At 40.2% G+C, this 23,218-nt stretch overlaps 1 protein-coding gene and 1 pseudogene across 6 annotated transcripts in view; both read right to left on the reverse strand.

Moving 5' to 3' along the window:
• Nucleotides 1-23,218, reverse strand: part of NSUN6 (NOP2/Sun RNA methyltransferase 6) — a 77,643-nt gene that overhangs the window by 46,602 nt on the left and 7,823 nt on the right. For all 6 annotated transcript variants that reach the window (XM_042945045.1, XM_042945042.1, XM_042945043.1 and 3 more), the window contains 3 exons: nucleotides 22,056-22,135; nucleotides 8,814-8,923; nucleotides 6,844-6,997 (listed from right to left, as the gene is read on the reverse strand). In XM_042945045.1, coding sequence (XP_042800979.1) covers nucleotides 6,844-6,997; nucleotides 8,814-8,923; nucleotides 22,056-22,135 — 344 coding nt within the window. The remainder of the gene's footprint in view (nucleotides 1-6,843; nucleotides 6,998-8,813; nucleotides 8,924-22,055; nucleotides 22,136-23,218) is intronic.
• On the reverse strand, nucleotides 17,235-18,287 carry LOC122223921 (annotated as a pseudogene).

Consider the following 23,218-nt stretch of genomic DNA (forward strand, 5'->3'; position numbering starts at 1 on the left):
AGGTGGTTGGGCTAATTTTACTCACAACGCTCCTGCCACCAAATGTGCAAGGTTTTCTCTCAAACCACCCGCGGGTCCTGCAATTCAGTTCAGTTCTGGCTCTAACTGCCTGGGATTATCGGGAGACTGCATAGGCTCAAAGGTTCAATCCAACAAGACTGGTCTCCCTCCAGATGCCAGCTGCACATCCCAAGGTGCCGCCTGGACTTCCGATCAATTGGCTATAAATTTGGGGGTTTCCACAGTGCCCTCCCGGTTTGAAAATTCGCTAGAACTCACAGAACTCAAAAAAGCACTTAGTATTACTAGTTTACCATGGAGGATTCAAGTTAGTATTGGCCAAATCAAAGGGATGCGCAGAAGGTATGGGAGAGGCGCATGCATCACCACCACCCGCCCCCCTCCCCCCAGCACCTCCATGTGTTTACCAACCTGGAAGCTCTCTGAAGCCCACCATCTAGGAGTTTTTATGGAGGTTTCATTACACAGACACGATTGATTAAATCACCAACTGCTGGATATTAAGTGAATCTCCAGGCCCTCTCCCCACCCTGGACGTCCAGGGGTAGAGCTAAAAGTTCCAACTTTCTAACCACGTGGTTGGTTCCTCTCGCTAGTGCCATCTAGATGCTACCTAGGGACCCCCAGCTACCAGTCTTCTCATTACCATACAGAAGACACTCATCGCTACGGAGATTCCAAGGACTTGGGGAGTTGTGTGCCAGGAACCCAAAGACCAAATTATTATTATGCCTCAGAAGGATAAGTTTATACTTCCCTTTGAAGTGAAATAATTGCTGTAGCTATTCATGGACTGCCATCGCAGTGAAATGACTATCATGTCCACTTAGTTCTAACATCCTTTGTCATACAGTAAATATGAACTCCTTTCTCCCCCTTCCCATGCCTTTTATCCTCCCTCGATGTGTCTGCATCTCTACTTTTAATGAGAGTTAATTAATCAGTTCAGTCTTTGGTCCTTGCTCCAGCTGGGATCAAATCTAGCCACTTCCTGCACAGTTGCTGTCCCTGACAAGAAAAAATACAAAGGAACCTTCTGAAAAGTCACAGCCTCACATTCAAAAGTCAGTCATTTGTTGGTATAACTGGTATACTGACCTTGATCAACACCTCAACCCCTGCCCAGAGTCCGAATCCATTATGGAACACCTTGAATGCCAAGACCCACCTGCTCACTCTTTTGTAATTTCAATGAATTTGTGACTCCCAGGACACTAGTCCTCTGAAAAATACTCAAAACATTAACATTTATAGGCCTGCCTTTCTAATCCAGTTCCCACCTAGCGTTTCAAGTTCTGCTATTTGGGTATCTCCTTCTGACCACCAGCACAAGTAGGTTCGTCCATACAGTATTTAACTTAAAATACAACTTTTTTTGTTAGGTGTATCTCCATATAATAATGCAACGCACCAGATCTCATAGGAAAAACAGGCTGTTAGTAAATTAATCTACCTCTATGAAGTCTAAGACTCAACTCTGCTATAATTCAAGAAGCCAAAGGGTGCAAACTTACCAACCAAATAACAAAGTACTACTAGTTGACGTAGTTCTAAAATTCCACAAGAAACATGGTGTATGCACAGTGTTCCTTGCTTATGGAAGCATGCTTTTCCTCACATAGGCAGAGAAAGAAATCCTAACAGCGTAACTGGATGCGGAGTTTAAAAGTTGAGTTTACAAAAGAGTTTTCTGAAAGATGGCTGCCTGCTACTCCCACCAAAAAACATTACTCAGAAAAGTCTGTCAGTGTAGTAGTTCTGAATAATATAAGAGAATGAAGAGTGGAAGAAGGTTCGAGATGGCAGAATAAAAAGATCCTGAGCTCACCTCCCCCCACAAACATAACAAATGTGCAGCTGCATATGGCATAATTCATTCTGAAGGGGACTTAGAGATTGGATGAACAGAGCCCCCACAACAAGAGACAGCACCAAGATGGGTAGAAATGGCAGAGATACATTCCTGATAAGGAAAAAGCCACACCCCAGGAACCTCATGGACCCCATGGACCCACACCCCATGACCCCATGGTCAGAAGGGACCTCAAAGGAATCTTATCTCCCTGAGGAGAGATCGAAGCTCCACATCAGGCAACCCAACCCTTGGATCCTGCATGGAGAGATGAGCTTCCAAAACAGCTGGCTTTAAAAACCAACAGGGAGTAGGTCCAGGAAAATTACAGAACCACAGGGAAAGGAAAACCCACTCAAAAAAGCCTTCCACACAGACTCAACCCAGAAACCAGTACAAATGGTTTCAGATCAGATTAAAAAACCACATCAAAAAGAACAAAAAAGATCAGAGCCAGACCAAAAAGCACATGCACCATGGAAGTAGACCTACTTACTAATCTTGGAACAACTGCTGAAGGGGATGGAGGGGACTCGCCCTGGGGGGTAAGACACTGGGGGCAGCCCTGCTGATGCTGGGATGAAAGGCACCATTTTGAAATTTCCCTCTAGACCGCTAAAGCCACGGTGTGCATCCCACTGAGAACCCCATACGACCCCAGCCCTCAGCAGGGCCTTGCAGTCTACAGGGTGATAATTCCACCCACCAGCACACCTGCAGCCATCAGGGATGGGCCTCCAGCTAACCAGGCAAGGGAGGGAAGCCGGCCTCACCCAAGAATGCACCTGGAGCTACTGAGGGGCTGCCCCAAGAGGAGGACACATATAGCCCATCCAGGGAACACCCCTGAAGCACCTGCGTCTGGTGGTCGGTGCGAGGGAATCGCACTTCTGGGCCCTACAGGTCATTTCTTACAGAAGGCCACTCCTTTAAGACCAGGAGATGTAGATGAACTATGGAATACGTGGAAATAAACATAGAGTTAGGGATAACGGGGAGACAAAGAATATGTTTCAAACAAAAAAATAAATCAAAAGAAAAAAAAAACTAAACGGAGATAAACAATCTACCCAATAGAAAGTCCAAAGTAATGGCCATCAAACTGCTCATCAAACTCAGAAGAAAAATGGGTAAACACAGAGAGAATTTCAACAAAAATAAAATATAAGAAAGGTCCAATTAGAGGTGAGGAATAACAGAAATAAAAATACACTATAGGGAATAAACAGCAGATTACTGATATAGAAGAAGAGAGCAGTGATCTGGAAAACAGGGTAGTAAAAGTTACCCAAACTGAACAAAAAAATGAAAAAATAATTACAAGTGTTAAGGATAGTTTAAGGGACCTGTAAGCCAACATCAGTGCACTAACATTCCCCTTCTTAGGGTCTCTAGAGGAAGAGAGAGCAAAAGGGGCAGAAAACTTATTTGAGAAATAGTAGATGAAAGTGTCCCTAATTTGGCAAAGGAAACAGACATCCAGGTCTAGGAAAAACAAAGAATCCAAAAAAAGATGAACCCAAAGATATCCCCACCAAGACACATTATAATTAAAAATGTCAAAAACTAAAAACATAAAGACAGAATCTTAAAAGCAACAAAATAAGAAAAAAAAAAAAAGCATTAGTTACATATAAGGGAACCCACCCCCTACCCTGCACATCACGCTATCAATTTCTCAGCACAAATTTTGCAAGCCAGAAGGTAGTGAGTGCCACAGTATTTTCAAAGTGCTTACAATCAAGAATACTCTACCCAGAAAGGGTATCATTTACAATTGATGGGGAGATAAGAGTTTATCAGAGAAGCAAAAGCTAAAGGAGATCATCACCACTAAATTAAATTTATAATATTAAAGGGATTTCTTTAAGCAATAAGGAAAAGGCCATAATTAGAAATAAAGATATATGAAAGAAAAAAAAAATCTCATTGGTAAAGGAAAATATATAGTAAAGGTAGTGGATCAACCATTTATAAAACTAGTCTGAAGGTGAAAAGACAAGAGTGTAAAATCACCTATACCTATAATAATTTAGCTAAAAAATACATAGGATAAAAAGATGTAAAATATGATGCCATAAACATAAAATGCTGCTGGGTGGGGGTGGGGAATGTAGTGATTTTGGAATGTGTTCCTAATTAAGCAATCACCAACTTAAAATACACTGTTATATACATAGATTACGTATGAATCTCATGGTTACCACAAACTGAAAATCTAGAATGGGTACACACACAAAAAAGAGGAAGTGATCCAGGCATAATACTAAAATCATCAAGTCCCAAGAGAAGAACAAAGAATTACAAATACAATCAGAAAACAAGTAACAAAATGGCAATAAGTACCATATAAATGATCTAAGCAATGAGTGGGGGCGCCTGGGTAGCTCAGTCGGTTAAGCATCCTCTTGGTTTCAGCTCAGATCATGATCTCGCAGTGTCATGAGTTCTAGCCCCACGTCGGGCTCTGCGCTGACAGTGCTGGGGAGGCTACTTGAGATTCTCTCTCTCCCTCTCTCTCTGCCCCTCCCCCACTCGCACTGTCTCTCAAAATAAATAAACTAAAAAAATTTTTTTTCACAGAGCATGAGTGAATGGCTAAAAAACAAGACCCATCTATATGCTAACTACAAGAGATTCACTTCAGACCCAAAGACAAATACAGACTGAAAGTAAAAGGCTACAAAAAAATATTCCATGCAAATGAAAACTAGAAGAAAGCTGGGGTAGCAACACTTATATGAAACAAAAAAGGCTTTAAAACAAAAAGGCTGTAACGAGACAAAGAAGTGCATTAAATAATCATAAAGAGAATCATTAATAACAGTAACAATAGGGGACTTTAACACCACACATACATCAATGGATAGATCATCCAGACAGAAAATAATCCGATAACAGCTGTTAAGAACACATCAAACCAGATCGACTTGATACATACAGGATATTCCATCCCCAAACAGCAGACTACACATTTTTCTCAAGTGTACATGTAACATTTTCCTAGATACACCACGTTAGGCCACAAAACAAATCTCAATAAATTTAACATTTAACAAGACTGAAATCACATCAAGCTTCTCTTCCTACACAGCAGAATGAAACTAGAAATCAGTTGCAAGAAACTAGAAATCAATCACAAGAAGAAAAGTGCCCACTGATAGATGAATGGATTAAGAAAATGTGGTATATATACATATACACACATGAATATTAGTCACAAAAAAGAATGAAATCTTGCCGTTCATGACAACATGGATGGCCCTCAAGTGTACTATGCTAAGCGAAATAAGTCAGATAAAGACAAATACTATTATGATTTCACTGTGGGATCTAAAAAACAAATGAACAAACGAAACAAAATAGAAACAGAATCATAGATACAGAGAACTGATGGGTACGACAGGCAAGGGGGTGACAGTAATGAATAAAATAGGTGAAAAGGATTAATTTTCCAGTTATAAATCAGTTACCAGGATTAAGTTATGGGGGTTAAATAAGTTACAAATAAGATTAAATAAGTTATCAAAAGTGGTGCCTGGGTAGCCCAGTTGGTTAAGGGTCTGACCTCGGCTCAGGTCATTATCTCATGGTTTGTGGGTTCCAGCCCCATGTCGGGCTCTGAGCTGACAGCTCAGAGCCTGGAACCTGCTTCGGGTTCTGTGTCTCCTGATCTCTCTCTCTCTGCCCCTCCCTCGCTTGTAGTCACTCACTCACTCTCTCTCAAAAATAAATAAATAAACCTGAAGGAAAATTTAAAAATAAAATAGTTATCAATAAAACATGGGGATGTAAGGTATGCCATAGGAAAGATAGTAATATTGTTACAACTTTGCGTGACCACAGATGGTAACACCTTATTGTGGTGACCATTTTCTAATGCATATAAATACCGAATCACTGTGCTGTATACCTGAAATGCAATATTGTATGTCAATTATTCTTCAGGAAAAAAAAAAAATGAAGCCAGTCACACACACACACACACACACACACACACACACACACACACAAAGAGGATGAGGCGTGTACTACTAACAACAGAACTGAAGGAGGCAGTCAAAGCATTGATTCCCAATTTGAGACCCAAAGAAAAACACAACATACATATGCTTTATCTTCATATTCATAAGCCGTCTAAGAATAAAATATTTGCTCTTGGCCATTTGGAAAGCGCCTGCTTTCCAGAGTTAGCTAATCCAATAATCTGTTACCTCTGAAGAAGTAATTTCAATCATAAACCCAAATCACTGCAACATGAAAACTGTTCCAGGGATCAGGGACATGGTCCAGTTCTCCGCGGATAAACGCACAGCTTTCAGTACCTCTACATCAGCTGTCAGCGGTGGGGTAATGGAGCTGTCCACGGAACTCCTTAAACAGTTTAGGCCGAAACGTGAAGCAAAAGCAGACTCTGGACTGCCCACAGATTTGATGTGTTTAGAGCCAGGAGCAACCTGAGATGATTTAACAATAACTGTATCTTAATTTGGTTTGAGTAAATCCAAACACTAATCCTTGACCACAAGTAGCCATGTGGCTTTCTGGTAAAAATTGAATATAAATTTTTTGCTTTTTAATTTTTATTAAAATCATAAGCTTTTCCTTTCACAAAGTCAGATTGTTTAAAAAGCTCTGGATAGGTCACAATTTATCCTTTTTCAAGATGAGTACTGTTCCCCAAAGATGCAACAATTTTTAAATCAATAAAATTCACAAGGAAAACTGAAACTGACAACTACAGTGTGACTATGTGCTTACTCAGGGCACTTTAATCTAAGCACCTACTCTTTCACCTAAAAGCAATTTTTCAAAAAACATGGAAATACTCACTCAACGATTATTTTCCAGTTGAATTTATACCAACAAAATTTTATAATGCAACTAGATCTATTTTTGACATTGTTATTATTTTCCTTGAATCACCAGAAAGGATGTACATTTCCCCCAAACAAACCTTGACGACATACTTCAGTTCGGGTAGCCCATTGAAGATTTCTTTGCGGCTTAGCTCAGAAATCCCATTGCCAAGGAATACTTTCGTTCCATCAAATTCTTTGGCTCCTTTCTTACATTTGCCTTTAATATCAGAGTATACAGAAATAACATCTCCAGCTTTCATAACTAAGAAAGAAGAAAACCAGATGATACTAATTAAACTCTGTTTTGGTAGGAGAATAGTGAACATTCTTTAAGCTGGACTGGGGACATGAAAGGGCATCACGAGTGGGTATGGAGGTCTAAACTGGCTCATTATCTCAAAATAACCCCTTACAGAAAATACTGCTTTTTGCTTTTAAATGTTCTGTAACAGTAAATCTAACTGAAGACTTTTTTCTAGGAAAACAAAAGTCTTCAAAACATTCTATCTGAATTGGAAGAATTTAGCTAAGCAGAAAAGGAAGGTATCTCCTACTTAAATTATTTTCTCCAAACCTAACATTCCCTAAAAAATTTCATTTAAATTTTGGTATCTTTGGCTCAATCCTCAAAGTTCTAAGGTTCCTTTAAAAAGATCCCAGGGCACCTGTTGAGGGCCTGACTCTTGATTTCGTCTCAGGTCACGATCTCACGGTTCATGAGTTTTAGCCCCATTCATGTCGGCTATGTGCCGACAGAGTGGAGCCTACTTGGGATCCTCCCTCCCTCCCTCTCTCCCTCCCTCTCTCTCTCTCTCTTTCTCCTCCCCTCACCCCACATCCCCATTCCTCTCCCTCCGTTTTCACTTTTTTTTTTTTTTTAAACGATTCCTCAAAAAAGTATACTAAAATCCCTTAAAGAAATTTTTCTAAATCCCACAACCCTGTTATTTCTTTGCAGGTTTCCTATTATAGCAGTTACAGCAGGGATGTAAATGATAAGCACAAACATTCATTCATATATATATATGTGTGTGTGTGCATGTGTGTATATATATGTATGTGTGCACATATACATGCCCATACATATACATGTGTATATACTCACAACACCTTGAAACTACAGAGTACAGAATTTATCTCTATGGTTAAGTCTAATTTTTATAGTCATTTCATTAATTTCAGTAACACATCCTGATGACTTTCAAAATGGGAAATTGCATTCCACTTCTTCTTAGACCTAGCCTGCCACAAATTTGTCTAGCCCATTAACTTGACCACAGTAGTGAGTAGCAGATCAGCCAGAGCTAGAACTGTCCACACAGATCAGGGGTCAGTGAACTTTTTCTGTAAAGGGTGGTAAGCAGTTGAGGCTTTGTGAGCCACATCAAGTCTATTGGCATATTCTGCGTTTTAAAACAATCTTTTAAAAATGGAAAAACCATTTTCAGTTGTGAGCCACGCAAAAGCAGACACGGGCCAGACTTGGCCAGTGGGCAGTGGTTTAGCATACACTAATGTAGGTCAAGTTATTTATTTCACAGACAAGATAACTGAAGCCCACAGACTGAATAACTCACCAAGAGATCAAAACCCCGTCTCTTGATTTCAAGCCCAATAAATTAGGACTGAACCACAGTGACTAACTTACTAAGCATAATGTAACAGGTCATCAACTGAGTGAGTAAATTAAGAATATTGACTATTACTCCAATATTAAAATTCCAGGTACTGAAGGTTACCCACACAGTGACAACGGAAGTCTGAGGGCAATGGACTTAAGAATACAAAATAAAATCTCACTGACATCTTACACTCTATTAATCAGTAACAGTCCTCTGAAGATCATCTCACATACCCTTATAAGGAAAGGAAAAAACTGGCAGACCTTACATGGATGCCAAATTTGTTAGACTGTATCAGATAAACCTCTCGCTGGCTATCCCGAACGTAAAACTTGGAAAATATCCGATAAACTTGAAATGCATCTGAGTGATAGTTAAATAAAGTTTCCATTTGATCATGCACACGGATTTTAAAGAATCTTTTATTTTACAGAGACGCTTAAACATTATACTTACATTTCGAAGCTGACACAATTCCGGGAACGTAGACGTGGGCCCCTCTTAACACTGCATTGCCACACTGTGCTCCAACAACTGCTTCACACTGCTGTTTTTTTATATTCCTCCTAGGGATGTAAGATGAGCAATTTAACAGAGTAATACACCCCCAACCAAACTTTTTAATGTCTCAACCTAAACCCTTAAAACCTCTTTAGTCTTGACTGTCCTAAGATAATCCCACTAATGGATAACTAAGAAAAAGCAAGCTAAAAAAAAAGCTGAATAGAGAAAGTAGTTTAGAGAGTGGGGTGGGACACACTTGAGAAAAGAAAAAATAGAAAGATGTCCATCTGGTGGAAGGCAATAAAGTGGCACCAAAAACTGCTTACTCATTTAATGAGCATTGCTGTTTTCATAACAGCATTAGGAGGGAAGAAAAATAAAGTCCCTGTCTTCAAAGACTAAAAAAGACCCTAAACAGACAATAAAACATTTCTAAAATGGTATACTGCTGCATGGTAAACCATTTGTATTTTAAAACAAAGATGTCTTTTAGTCTTCCTTTACTGTCCAACTTTTTTGAGTGTTTTCCAATTTCTCACTTCCCATGCACTCCTTAGACAACTAACACCTGGGGGTCACTTCTAACACACAGAAAAGACTTTTCTAAAAGTCAGGGGGTGCCTAGGTGATCAGCCCCAAATAAAAATCGTAAGCACTGAGTCTCTGATGAGCGACCCTGGTTGGCAACATCTCACAGGTGTTGTCAAAACTCCGTGCAGCATAACTGTGTGTGTCCTATCTTCCTTCAGTAATCTCCCGATGGTCAAATCTCACTAAGCTTCTCGACTTTATTCCACTCCTGTCTTACATTCTCACTGTTCATTTTCGATCTATGTCTTAAAGAGGTCTAGTCCCCACATTCCAAAACATACTACATTTCTTCTCACCTTGCATTCTACCCCTTGGCAATCTCAGTATTTCAATAATCACTTACAAAAATGACCTGTGTACTCGTATGTTCGGCCTTTCTAGACCCTGGACTGGTATTTCTCATCACCTGCAGGTAACTGTATGTGCGTGTCCCCTAGTCACTTCAAGCTTATCAAGTCCTAAACAATGTTACTTTTCTCTGATCCACTCCTTCATCCTTAGCACATCCCAAATCTTCCAATCCTTCTGTTGCCAATCTTGAACAAAGTGTCATCTGCTTCAATAACCAAACCGGAAGTCTCAACATTATTTTAAATCCCTTTTTTCCTAAACCTCCTTACTCGACATATATTGCGTTACCAAATCATGCCACCTCTAATTCTCCGACAGGTCTTCTGGACCCATCCTCCAACACTGGACCTATATCAGCTCTTGACTTAATTTCTGAAATAGCTTTTTGGCTTTTTCACCCTCGACCATTTTCAGATCTTCTTTATGTCTTTGGCATTCTGCAGTTTCATTCTGAAGTAGACATGGAATTATTTTTATTTTTGGCTTCAGACTCATTGTACTTCTTACATGTCTTTCATAAATCCTGGAAAATTCTTAGCATTACACTTTTGAATATTGTCTTTCCCCCATTATTTCTATTCTTTTTTTTTTCTTTTTTTTTAACATTCATTTGAGAGACAAAGAGAGACAGAGCACAAGCAGGGGAGGGGCAGAGAGAGAGGGAGACGCAGAATCTGAAGCAGGCTCCAGGCTCTCAGCTGTCAACACAGAGCCTGATGCGGGGTTCAAACTCACGGACTGCGAGATCATGCCCTGAGCCAAAGTTGGATGCATAACCAGCCACCCAGGAGCCCCAAATCTATTTTTTTAATATTTATTTATTTTTGAGAGAGAGAGAGAGAGGGGGAGAGAGAGAGAGAGAGGGAGAGAGAGGGAGAGAGAGGGAGAGAGAGGGAGAGAGAGGGAGAGAGAGGGAGAGGGGGAGAGGGGGAGAGGGAGAGAGGGAGAGGGAGAGGGAGAGGGAGAGGGAGAGGGAGAGGGAGAGGGAGAGGGAGAGGGAGAGGGAGAGGGAGGGAGAGGGAGGGGGAGGGGGAGGGAGAGAGAGAGGGAGGGAGAGAGAGAGAGAGAGAGAGAGAGAGAGACAGACAGACAGACAGCGTGAGCAGGGGAAGGGCAGAAAGAGAGGGAGACACAGAACCCTGAAGCAGGCTCCAGGCTCTGAGCTGTCAGCACAGAGCCCCACATGGGGCTTTAACCTGTGAACAGTGAGATCATGACCTGAGCCGAAGTCGGATGCCCAACCAACTGAGCCACCCAGACACCCCTAAGAACTCTGATTTTAAAGTTGCTACCAGAGGGGCGTCTGGGTGGCTCAGTCGGTTAAGCATCCAACTTTGGCTCAGGTCATGATCTCAGTTTGTGAGTTTGAGCCCTGCGTCGGGCTCTGTGCTGACAGCTCAGAGCCTGGAGCTTGCTTCAGATTCTGTGTCTGCCCCTCCCATGTTCATGCTCGCTCTCTTTCTCTCAATAATAAATAAACATTAAAAAAAAAAATTTTTAAGTTTCTACCAGAGAGCTCTACTCTGCTAAAGTTCAGGGGGAAATAGGATCCTTCGATTTGCTGTATATGCTGTTCTCACTTATGGAGGTCTGAATCTTAGTATATAGCATTCAACCATGAGAAATGTGTGTGGCCAGCACTGAATGTGTGTCACTCAAGAGTGGTTTTGCCTGGCTTTTGCCAAGCACCTCATGAACTGGCTTGGGATCAAATTTTTATGTTAATTTCCCAGACTGCAGGTTTCAAGACCACTTGGGTAGTATGAATTTGAATTCCAAACCTTTATGAGGTATGAACCATAGTTCCACATTCTCAGATTTGTCTTCTTCAACCCAGATCCTAAGACAAGAGAGATCAACTCCTGATTATTGCCTTGCACTGACTGCTGGATACTTCTCAGCTCCTGGGGTTAATAGCCTCTTATTAAAATAAAAGGCCCTAGGGGAGCCTGGGTGGCTCGGTCAGCTGAGCATCTGACTCTTGATTTTGTCTCAAGATCCCAAGGTCATGGGATCAAGCCCCATGTGGGGCTCCGTGCCAGGTGTGGAGCCTGCTTAAGATTCCCTCTTTCCCTCTCCCCTGCTCGTGCTCTAACACACACACACACACACACCAACAAAAGAAAAAGGCCCTAGATTTAGGAGACCAACTAACTACCTCCCCTCCCACATCCCCCAACCCTAAGTATGAGCCCACATGCTTTGTTTTCAGTTACTCTTCATTCTAACCCCTGAATATCTCACTCACATTCTCAACCACCCAGGTGTGCATCTTCTGGCCTTTTTTTTATTTAGTATTCCTAGGTTGTGTGTAGCAGAAACATTTTCAGGTTATCTAGGTCACCATATCGTTGGAAATACAACACTCTGAAATGGTTTGTTTACAGTCTTGCAATTCATCTGCTTTCAAAAAGTTTTTCAAACTTTTTGGACTGTAACCCAATGTTACAAATGCACTTATTATCACAACCCAGTACACATATGTAGGTGCGTGTGTATCTGTCAAACGTTTCATGAAATATCTTCACTGTGTGCAATGCACTAGGATACGTTACAAAATAATATCCCATTTCTTTTATAAAATAATAAAAAGACATTATATTGATTTTACAACCTACTAATGGATCGTGATCTGCACGCAGTTTGAAAAACAACTTTATGTACCACTAATATTCTTTAGCTCCTATGTTCTGCGCAAAAAAAAAAACAAAAACAAAAACAAAAAAAAACCTAAATATTCCTTAGTTGAAAAAATCTTTTTACATTTGACAGCCAGCCTCCCCTAACTTCTTCAACCTCATCTTTCACCAACCTCTCTGCAAAAGCAACTGAGTAGACAAACCTGATCACTTTTGTCATGAGCCACCTTACATTTTCACACCCCCATACTTCTCTCCACCTTGCATACCCTTCCCCCATCTTACCTCATCAGCCTACTGCCTGCTCACTTTCAAGGCTCCAATGAAATAACATCCACTTGCAGAAAATCTTTACCAATTTTCTTTTACTCAAGTCATTCCTATTCTGTGCTCTGATGGCACTTCATGTACACCTTCACTGTTAACGGTCTGACTCACACCAAAGTTTTCTGTTTTTAAATGAAACAACTAAGTTTCATTCATCTTTGTAAAACCCTTGGGTCCTCCACATAGCACCAATTCAAAAAATGTCTTGTGGCATGGAAACTTGTAGTGTGAATCAGAGTATTTTATGGGGATAACCATTTCATGGAGAGGACAGAAGGAAAGACTATGGAAAAAAGAATGAAATCCTGCCATTTGCAACGACATGGATGGAGCCAGAGTGTGTTACGCTAAACAAAATAAGTTCAACCAGAGAAAGACAAATACCATATGATTTCACTCACATGTGGAATTTAAGAAACCAAACAGATGAACACAGGGGAAGGAAAGAAAAAAAAGAGAGAGAGGGAAGCAAACCTTAGGACAGTCTTAACTATAAAGGAGAAACTGAGGACTGCTGGAAGAGAGGACGGTGGGGGATGGGCTAAATGGATGATGGGTATTAAGGAGGACACTTGTGATGAGCACTGGGTGTTATACACAAGTGATGAATTACTAAATTCTACTCCAGAAACCAATATCATATTATATGTTAACTAGAATTTAAATTAAAACTTGAAACAAAGAAAAAAATAGAGTTAACATAGCAAGCCTGAATAGCTAGCCTTTCTTGGGAAGGCATGGCTATAAGGTTGGTCCTTGGCTGGCATCTGGGAACTTAGATTTCAGGCGGGTACTCATGGTTACCTGACAAGAATAGCTCACTATGCTTAAATTGCCTGTATAAATAATAAGGTTGATGGCCAACACTGACTTTCCTTCTGGGGGACCAGAATTTCCTTCTGGGCATGTACCAGGCAGGGAGTACCTACATGATCACCCCCGAATAAGAATCCTGGTCACTGAGCCTCTCATAAATTTCTCTGGCTGGCAACATCTCATGTTGTCAAACCTGTTGCTGAGGGAACTGTTTCCTGTGTGACTCCACTGGAAGAGAATTCTGTAAAGCTTTCAACTGGTTTACCCTGTACTTTTTCCCACGTGCCCCCCCCTTTCACTGATTCTGCTTCAGATGACTTCACTGCAATAAATCATAGTCACAAATAATGCTGAATCCTAGGAGTCATCCTAGAGAGTCATCAAACCAGGGAGTGGTCTTAGAGATCCCTCAACACTAGGACTAATTGTACAAAAACAAGTATCGAAGTGTAATTCAGCTTTCCTGAAGGGGAGAGTTGTAGGCAGGAAAGATAAAAGGACATGTCAAAGTTGATGCAGGGCCATAAAACCTGCCAAAAGCTTGACTTTTTACTGCAATGTTTACAAATAAAGGAGTAAATCAACACCATTGAAGTGGATTTTCTGATAGCACAGTCATACAAATAAAAGGGAAAATAGAATGAAGGTACTCTGATTAAGAAAAAAATATTAAAATAGCTTTAAAAATGAGGGGTCTAGGGGCGCCTGGGTGGCTCAGTCGGTTAAGCGGCCGACTTCAGCTCAGGTTATGATCTCACGGTCCGTGAGGGCTGTGAGTTCCAGCCCCGCGTCGGGCTCTGTGCTGACAGCTCAGAGCCTGGAGCCTGTTTCAGATTCTGTGTTTCCCTCTCTCTGACCCTCCCCTGTTCATGCTCTGTCTCTCTCTGTCTCAAAAATAAATAAATATAAAAAAAAAAAAAATGAGGGGTCTATGAACTAAAAACTGAGATTATGAGAATGTCCCACTAAAACATAAATGAAAACATAAACTTATTTATTTGGCATTTTTTAACTGCACATATTAGCAACTCTACACCAAACAGGAGATAATGAATATAATTTTAAGATGTTACATATTACTGCATTCCAACAAATATTTTTCAGCAGGGTTGCCATCTGTTTTAATCATACATGTTTGTGCAATTGCTGGAGTATTCTATTGCATTTACCATATTATTTCATATACATAAATAGTAATTGAAATATTAAAGTGCTGATACTAGCAAGATAAGAAAGATAGAAATCACGCAGGCTGAGAGAGGCAAATCTGGCCTTCTTTGGATCTCCAGAGATTTATGCTACTGGATTAGTTATTCAGTTGTGAAGGAAAGAAAAAATTTTCTCAACTGCTAAAAATATTTTGTTGAGATTTTTGTCAAAAAGGGAGGTACACTATTAAAAAAAATGGAGAGGTTCTTAAAAATTATGAACTGAATATTAACCTAAAACATTCTACTAATCTAAATGCAGTCTTTAGAAAATGCTGTTTGGGATAGGATGTTAAAACACTTTTTTTTAAATAAGTTTATTTATTTATTTTGAAAAAGAGCGAGAGAGAGAAGAAGGGGCAGAGAGAGGGGAAGACAGAGAATCCCAAGCAAGCTCCTTGCTGTCAGTGCAGAGCCCTATGTGGGGCTTGATCCCAGAAACCGTGAGATCCTGACGTGAGCCGCAATCAAGAGTTGGACGCTCAACCAACCGAGCCACCCAGGTGCCCCTAAAAACACTCTTATATCAAGTGAAGGCCGGCATTCAATTTTCTTCTAGGTTTTTCACTAAAGTTGACATGGATACCATCAAATGCAGCATCACAACCTTATGTTCAATTTCATTATGTTGCGAATGATAAGATCTTCCCAACATTAAAATATACTTCATCAGTATTAAGTATCATGTTAAGTATCCTGTTAAGTAACCTGAGGGAAACTGAATTTATGGTGAGAAATTACTTTTAAAATTGCTCACTATCTACAAATAAAGTTTAACCTCTATGTTTTGATTTTTTAATTTTAAATGCTTATTTTTGAGAGAGAGAGAGAGAGCACATGCACACAAGCAGAGGAGGGGCAGCGAGAGAGGACAGAGGATCTGAAGCAGGCTCTGTGTCGACAGCAGAGCCCAATGTGGGGCTCGAATCCATGGACCGCAGGATCACGAGCTGAGCCAAAGTCTGACGCTTAACCGACTGAGCCACCCAGGCGCCCCTGTTTTGGTATTTTCAGTAACTGTATGATATTGAGCATCTTGTACAAGAGTAGGAAAAGAGTAAGTGTGTGTATTTCTGTTTCTGAAGTCTGCAGAAACGGAGAAAAAAAAATCAATCCGAGAAGGACATGCCGCTTATAATAAAACTAAGGAACAGCTAGCTACATTCCCAATGAGGAGGAATAACTGCCTGACAAAGAGAAATGTGGATCAAACCTAGTTCCTCAACAGGGTATGAAAAGGAAAGGCACCTAGAGGCCTAATCAACTATTTACTACTCAGAACCAGGACAGGGGGTCCAGGTGGAGAAAAGACGATCTGAGGTCTTGTCAGTACCCCATCCACAGCATATCAAGCTGAAAGAGGAACAGGACTGTCAACACTGGCAAGCAGGTGTCTGTGTTTCCCTGAGAAATCTGGATAAACTGCCTGGAAGAAGCTAAGGGAAGGGGAAGAGCAACCAAGAGCAGTGCTCCTCGCCAGAGTTAACGAGGCAGAAACACAATTTAAAGCCCCGTACAAAAAAAGCTGTGAGCTAGAAGTCTTCACAGAGAGCCTCAGCCTGTATCGGCTCCACTCACCAGGACTAGAAATTTGCTGCTAGGGAAAACTTGGTGAAAGCATTTCCAGAAAACACATCTGTTTGGTCGTCTAGGGACACATTTTACCCCATTGTATAACATTTTTATGCGATCTGAAGAGAAACCAGAGTATTCTATAACATTTTTGAGCAAACTACAAAGGAGATGAAGCTACGTGAATGTAACTGTTTCTACTCAATGAATAATAAACAGAAAAGATTCATTCGACATGGGACCTATACATAGGTAGTAGCCAAAACAATATTACAACACCAAAACACAAACAAAAACCCAAGGAAAAGAACGCCAAATATGTCTTTGTACTTTTAAAAATAAGTAAAAGGAAAAATTCAAAAATGGTATATAAGAAAAACAAGATAAAAAACAGAAAATAGTGGGGCACTTGGGTGGCTTAGTCAGTTAAGTGTCCAACTCTCGATTTTGGCTCAGGTCATGATCTCATGGTTCGTGAGTTCGAGCCCTGCATCGGGCTCTGTGCTGATAGCATGGAGCCTGCTTGGGATCCTCTGTCTCCCTGTCTGTGCCCCTCCCCTGCTCATGCACTAGCACTCTCAAAATAAATACTTTCAATCCGTTAACGCAATGTTCTTAACTTCTGTTGTGTAACCGAGATAAGAGAGGGTTTCAAAAAAAACAGAAAATAGCGAACTGGGAAATAAAATGATAATAAAGCCTCTGAAATAAGAACACAACAGGCTTCAGATGGCTATTTTTAGAAAGGCCTGCTTGCAAGGTCCGCCCTTGGCTGGCATCTGGAAAAGACTGTGAGAAACAGTTCCCAACACTGACTTAAAACCTTCCCTACCAAGAGTGGATTATTGTTCCTAAACTGTTTGTTTTTGTTGTTGAAAAAATTTATATTTAGATTTAGCCAGCTGGACTCAGTTTAGATGATCCCAATTTTGTTGGCAACATCCAAAGCATCATAGGAGCCAATCGAACATATGCTTTCTTTTCTCCATTGGGCCTGATCAGAGTGTTGACCTTGGCAATGTCAATGTCATAGAGCTTCTTTACAGCCTGTTTGATCTGCTGCTTGTTGGTCTTGACATCCACAATAAACACAAGAGTGTTGTTGTCTTCTATTTTCTTCATGGCTGACTTGGCAGTTAGGGGAAACTTGATGATGGCATAGCGGTCAAGCTTGTTCCTCCTGGGGGCGCTCTTTCGAGGATATTTGGGCTGCCTTCGGAGATGCGGTGTCTTGGGCTGTCGGAATGTAAGTGACGTGCGGATCTTCTTTTTTTTTATGACTGTGGACGCCTTTCAGCACTGCTTTCTTCGCCTTCAAAGCCTTTCCTTTGGCTTCGGCTTTGGGAGGAGCAGGGACTTCCTTCTTCACCTTCGGCTCCATCTTCGTGATAGGGCATTCCTAAACTGTTTGTATAAGGAATGTGCTTTATTCTGAACACCTGTTTTCCTTTTGGGAGCCTGAAATTTTGGTACATGCTGGGCAGAGGGTGATCACATGACCAGCGCCCAATAAAAACCTTGGCCACTGGGTCTAGTCTCTAATGAGCTGCCCTCCTGGGCAACTATTTTACTCGTGTCACAATTTGTTGCTAGAGGAATTAAGCATGTTCTAATAAGTCCATCGGGGAGAAGACTCTTGGAAGCTTGTGCCTGACTTCTTCCAGACTTTGCCCCATGCAACTTTCCCTTCTAGATTTGCTTTTGTATCCTTTTGTGTAATCAGTCTTCCCCAGGAGCACTACAACATGCTGAGTCCTGACTCATTCTTGTCAATCACAGCACCTGAGGGTTGGTTGTCTTGGGGTGCCCCAACACAGGAATATCTGCACTGGAGATCCAACCTACAGAGTCCTAGGGTCCTTATAATAGAGAATACAGAAAAGTACAACAAAAATATTCACAGAACTACTGGTGGACTTGTAACTAAAAAGTTATACTGTTTGATTAAAGAGCAAGAGAGAATAGTGAAAATCAAGCTATATCCTAGCCCAGTTTCTAAAGTTCAATGATGAATTCATAGATCTCCAAGTAAAAACTACTCTTGTGGGGGGCTGGGAGAGAGGATGTTTTTTTGGCCTCTGAATTTTTTTTTTTAATGTTTATTTTTGAGAGAGAGACAGAGTGTGAACAGGGGAGGGGCAGAGAGAGAGGGAGACACAGAATCTGAAGCAGGCTCCAGGCTCCCAGCTGTCAGCACAGACCCAATGTACGGCTCAAACCCACAAAGCTCAAGATCATGACCAGAGCTGAAGTCAGAGGCTTATCCGACTGAGCCACCCAGGCGCCCCCAGCCTCTGATTTCTTCACAGCAACACTTGACGCCCTGACGCTGTAAAAGCAATGTCTACAAAGTGTTAAGGGAAATAACATGGGACCTGAAACCACTATCAGTCAACCTATTGTTTAAATATAAAGGCAACAGGCAATTCTCAAGCAAGAAAGTAAATACTTTGGAGAGGAGAATACTGATTTTGGAGACGGGAAGCAGGGGCTGCAGACCGGATAAAGGACTATACTCGCTAACCAAGAGAGCAATCAAGACAAAGAACTCAGAAATGAACTATTAGAGTTAAAAGCAAGCACTGCATCCATTTGAATTGTGCTTCCAGAATAACAATGTTATAAACCTCTACAATGCTAAAGAACACAGTAAATAAAAACTGGCTGGTGGAGGTTTTAGGGGATAAAATTTAAGAACTTCCTCATTTTTCATAGTGGAAACTCATAAGGTAATAATAGTGATAATGAATTTTAAAAACAAAAAAGAATGGATTTGCTCCTTTTAGAAGTGAAAGGGAGGTATGTGAATCTATTCTCCTAAATGACTTTTGAATACTTTCCTGTTGTAACTCACCATTTGTGTTTTTTAGTTCACAAATGTTCTGATGAGTAGCCTAGATCACTACAAGGAACAGGATGAAAGGGTTGCTAAATTCAGAAAATAATTAAATTATCTACACATTTTAAAAGAGCTAGCATAGCCAATATTAGCAAGAATAAAAGATCTGAGGGGCACCTGGGTGGCTCAGTCGACTGAGTGTCCAACTTCGACTCAGGGCATGATCTCGTGGTTCGTGGGTTCAAGCCCTGCATCGGGCTGTCAGTGGGGAGCCTGGAGCCTGCTTTGAACTCTGTGTTTCCCTCTCTTTGCCCCTCCCCTGCTCACATCCTGTCTCTCTCTTGCTCTCTCTCTCAAAAATAAAGAAACATTAAAAGAGAGAAAAAGAATGAAGATCTAAGAATCTCTCATATATTGCTAGAAACATTAACTGGTAAAACTTATTTTTTTTATTTTTTAATGTTGATTTTTGAGAGAGAGAGTGAAAGAGCAAGCAAGAGGGCGCGCACGCATGAGCGCACAAGTGGGGGAGGGGCAAGAGAGAGGGAGACACAGAATCCAAGTAGGTTCCAGGTTCTGAGCTGTCAGCCCACAGCTCAACTCGGGGCTGGAACTCACCAACCATGAGATGAGATCATGATCTCAACTGAAATCGGACACTTAACCAACTGAGCCGCCCAGGTGCTCCTGACTGGTAAAATGTTTTAGAAGGCAATAGGTCTCAAACTAAAATATGCACAGACCAATGAACCAGTGATTCCATGGGGTACCAATTTATCTTGTAGACATGCTTATGCAAGTCCACAAAGAAACATCTTAAGAATATTTACTGTTGGTAATAATGAAATGTCCATCAACAGAAGGATAAAAAAAAATTTTTAAGTATGCAGCTATTAAAAAAGAATGAAATAGCTGTATATAGAATTAGGGACACTTATGGACATCTTTCTATCTTGATTGAGGTGGATCATAACCACACAGCTATACAAATTTGGGAAAACTCAGCCAATGATACACATAATTAAGATCTCTCCATTTCACGCCTGCAAATTTCACCTTAAGAAATAAAATAAGGAACTCAAAAACTCCTTCTTTTTAATGCAAAAGAAATACATACAGTATTTCTTACAGTAAATATACTTGCAGTAAATATAACACAGAAATGTTACAAGTGAAAATCTCCTCTTACCACTTTTCTCCTAATCCAACCTCATCAGAGTTAACCACTCAGAATTAACCTCTATTAATAGTTGGGTATGACGGCACCTGGGTGGCTCAGTTAAGCATCTGACTCTCGATTTCAGCTCAGGGCATGATCTCATGGTTGGTGAGTTCAAACCCTGAGTTAGGCTCTGTGCTGATAGTACAGAGCCTGCTTGGAGTTCTCTCTCTCTCGCTCTCGCTCTCTCTCCCCCACCCCCCACCTTAAATTAAATAAACTTAAAAAAAATAACTTTATGAAAAAAAAATAGTACAGGATGTGAATTTAAGCCCCACATCGGGTTCTGTGCAGAGGAGTACAGAGCCTGCTCAGGTTTCTCTCCCTCCCTCCTCTCTCTTTCTCTCCCCTGCATGCTTGCTTGCTCTCTTTCTCTCAAATAAACTTAAAGAAAGTAAATTAAAAAAAAAAAAAAGTTGGGTTCGTTAAAGCCTCCAGACTTCTAAATATAAATATACATAAATGTATAATTGTTTTTGTAATTACAAAAAAAAAAAATTTGTAATTATCCTATGCATGGCAACCTCCTTTTGATAATTGTGAATTCTTCTCTTATCGGTACATATAATTCTCCCCCATTAAAGGCCATGTTTCACTGCACAGATAAATCTTAACTTACTAAACCAGTGCCTTACTATTGACTGCTTTACTAAATTACTTTAAAGCTTTCACAAAATGAGCATTTTTCTATTTAATAAAACTCATAGGGGTACAAAAAAATTAAACCATAATTAGGGATTTAAAATGTTCTGGGGAAATGAATTCCTATTATAATATGAAAAGGCTTTTTTTCCCCAATTTTCAAACGTGTCTTCCAAATACATAAATGAGTAGAACATTGTTCTACAGAACATACACAATAATTTAATGTAACTGTGGATTAAGGAATAAAATTTTACAAACATATCACCTACGAATGTAGGAAATATGTTGCTTTGTATTTTTGTGTAGTTCAAAAAAAAAAAGTTTTATATTAGCAGTGGAAGCTCTTTGTTTTTTTGTGTTTTTTTTTTTCAATTTATTTATTTTGAGAGAGAGAGAGGCAGAATTCTAAGGAGGCTCCACACTGTCATGACATGAGCCGAAAACAAGAGTCAGACACTTAACCAACTGAGCCACCAGGTGCCCCTTTCCTCCTACTTTGTAAGTCACTTCATTTGTTTACTTAAAGTATTAAGAGAATCCACAACTGGGGTGTCTGAGTGGCTCAGACAGTTAAACACCTTACTCTTGATTTCAACTCAGGTCACTATCTCCTGGTTCATGAGTTCGAGCCTCGTGTCGGGCTCTGGGTTGTCAGGCTCCCAAGCCTGCTTGGGATTCTGCTTCTCCCTCTCTAAATAAATAAACAAACAAATTAAAAAAAAAAAAAAAAACAGTAGGAGAAAAACAACCAATCATTGCACCAAATGGACATAAAATGCATTACTTTCAAGGTATTTGGGCCCATTCCTAGTCTTTTTTGTAACATCTCCCACGACACAGTATGAAGTTGGCATTTTTGAACTTGTGAATTCTTGTCTATCTATACAAAGTGGCTAATAATACAGAAACTCAGTGTTATCACCCAACAGTAAGAAAAAACCTGTGACAAATTTTTAGAATTTAATTGGAAATGGAAAAGTTACAAACCTAGGTCCAATAATAGGAATAAGTAAGACATCCTGAAGGTCTGGATGTTGAAGAATAGGAACACTTAATCCATTAAATTGCTGTTAAAAATAAACAGAAGTATGAAGCAATCAATATAACTGATAAATTTCAACTTACAGAGCTTTTCAGTGTCATTATCTAGCAGAGCATGAAGCTTGGTTTAGGCTATTCTCACTTTATTCCACATAATACTATGGAACAAAGACTTCAAAACAACTATATTTTCTGTATATTTTATTCTTCTCTATGTCTTCCTAAGGTTCTATTTTGCTTACTGTTTGGTTTTATAAAAGCCAACCCATATTTACCTTAAATGACTTACTTTGAAAACACATATCCAATATAGAATTGCATGTAGTACTCTTTCAATGAAAAACTCTAAACAGGACATTAAAGATTACGATTAATATTATTTATTATATACAATCAATACGGGATGCCATGTCAGTTTTGGTGAGGAAAAGAAAAGCTTTTTGGCAAAAGTTCAGGATTTTCAGTATCCTCTATCATACTTGGGTCTTCAGACTAGAAGTGGGTGCAGGGCCGGGAGTATAGGTGCTGAGGCCAACTCACACAGTCTCAGGAGAACCAGTTATGTGCATCTCTTCCCAACCGTCTTCCAAAGCCAAACCATTTGACATCCTCACCTATAACGTATAAAGCTTCCAGTTTCTCCACATCCTCACCAGCCAGATGAAATTTACATTATTAAATCCCAATATGGGGCCCAGAGAACTCTGGGGAGACAAAGCACCCACCCTTCCATCATCCCATATGCGACATCTCTTTAGGACACACATGAGTTTTGGATCATGGAAGGAGAAAGAAAATAAATAGTCTGAGACCCCTTTCCTGCTAGAAGTAGGTACTGCTCTACCATCAATTTCCTATCTAGTGCTTAGGGGTCAACCTTCTGCCTCACTCTTAACCTTTAAGAGACTCAAAGCCCATCCATAGTCAATGTCTACCTTATCCTAGATACTAGTTACTAGTAATACTAGATGCTATAGGCCCACTGGACAGGAATACTAGAATATGAAGACTCCGGGAATAGTTTGCTAGAAAAGAAAATAATCTGGATCTGCAGGAGTTATAGACAGTTGTGATGGGCCTCAGAACACTGTCCTACTACCTGAAAACAT

This window comes from Panthera leo, chromosome B4, assembly GCF_018350215.1.
Source record: "Panthera leo isolate Ple1 chromosome B4, P.leo_Ple1_pat1.1, whole genome shotgun sequence".
Taxonomy (NCBI): Eukaryota; Metazoa; Chordata; class Mammalia; order Carnivora; family Felidae; genus Panthera; species Panthera leo.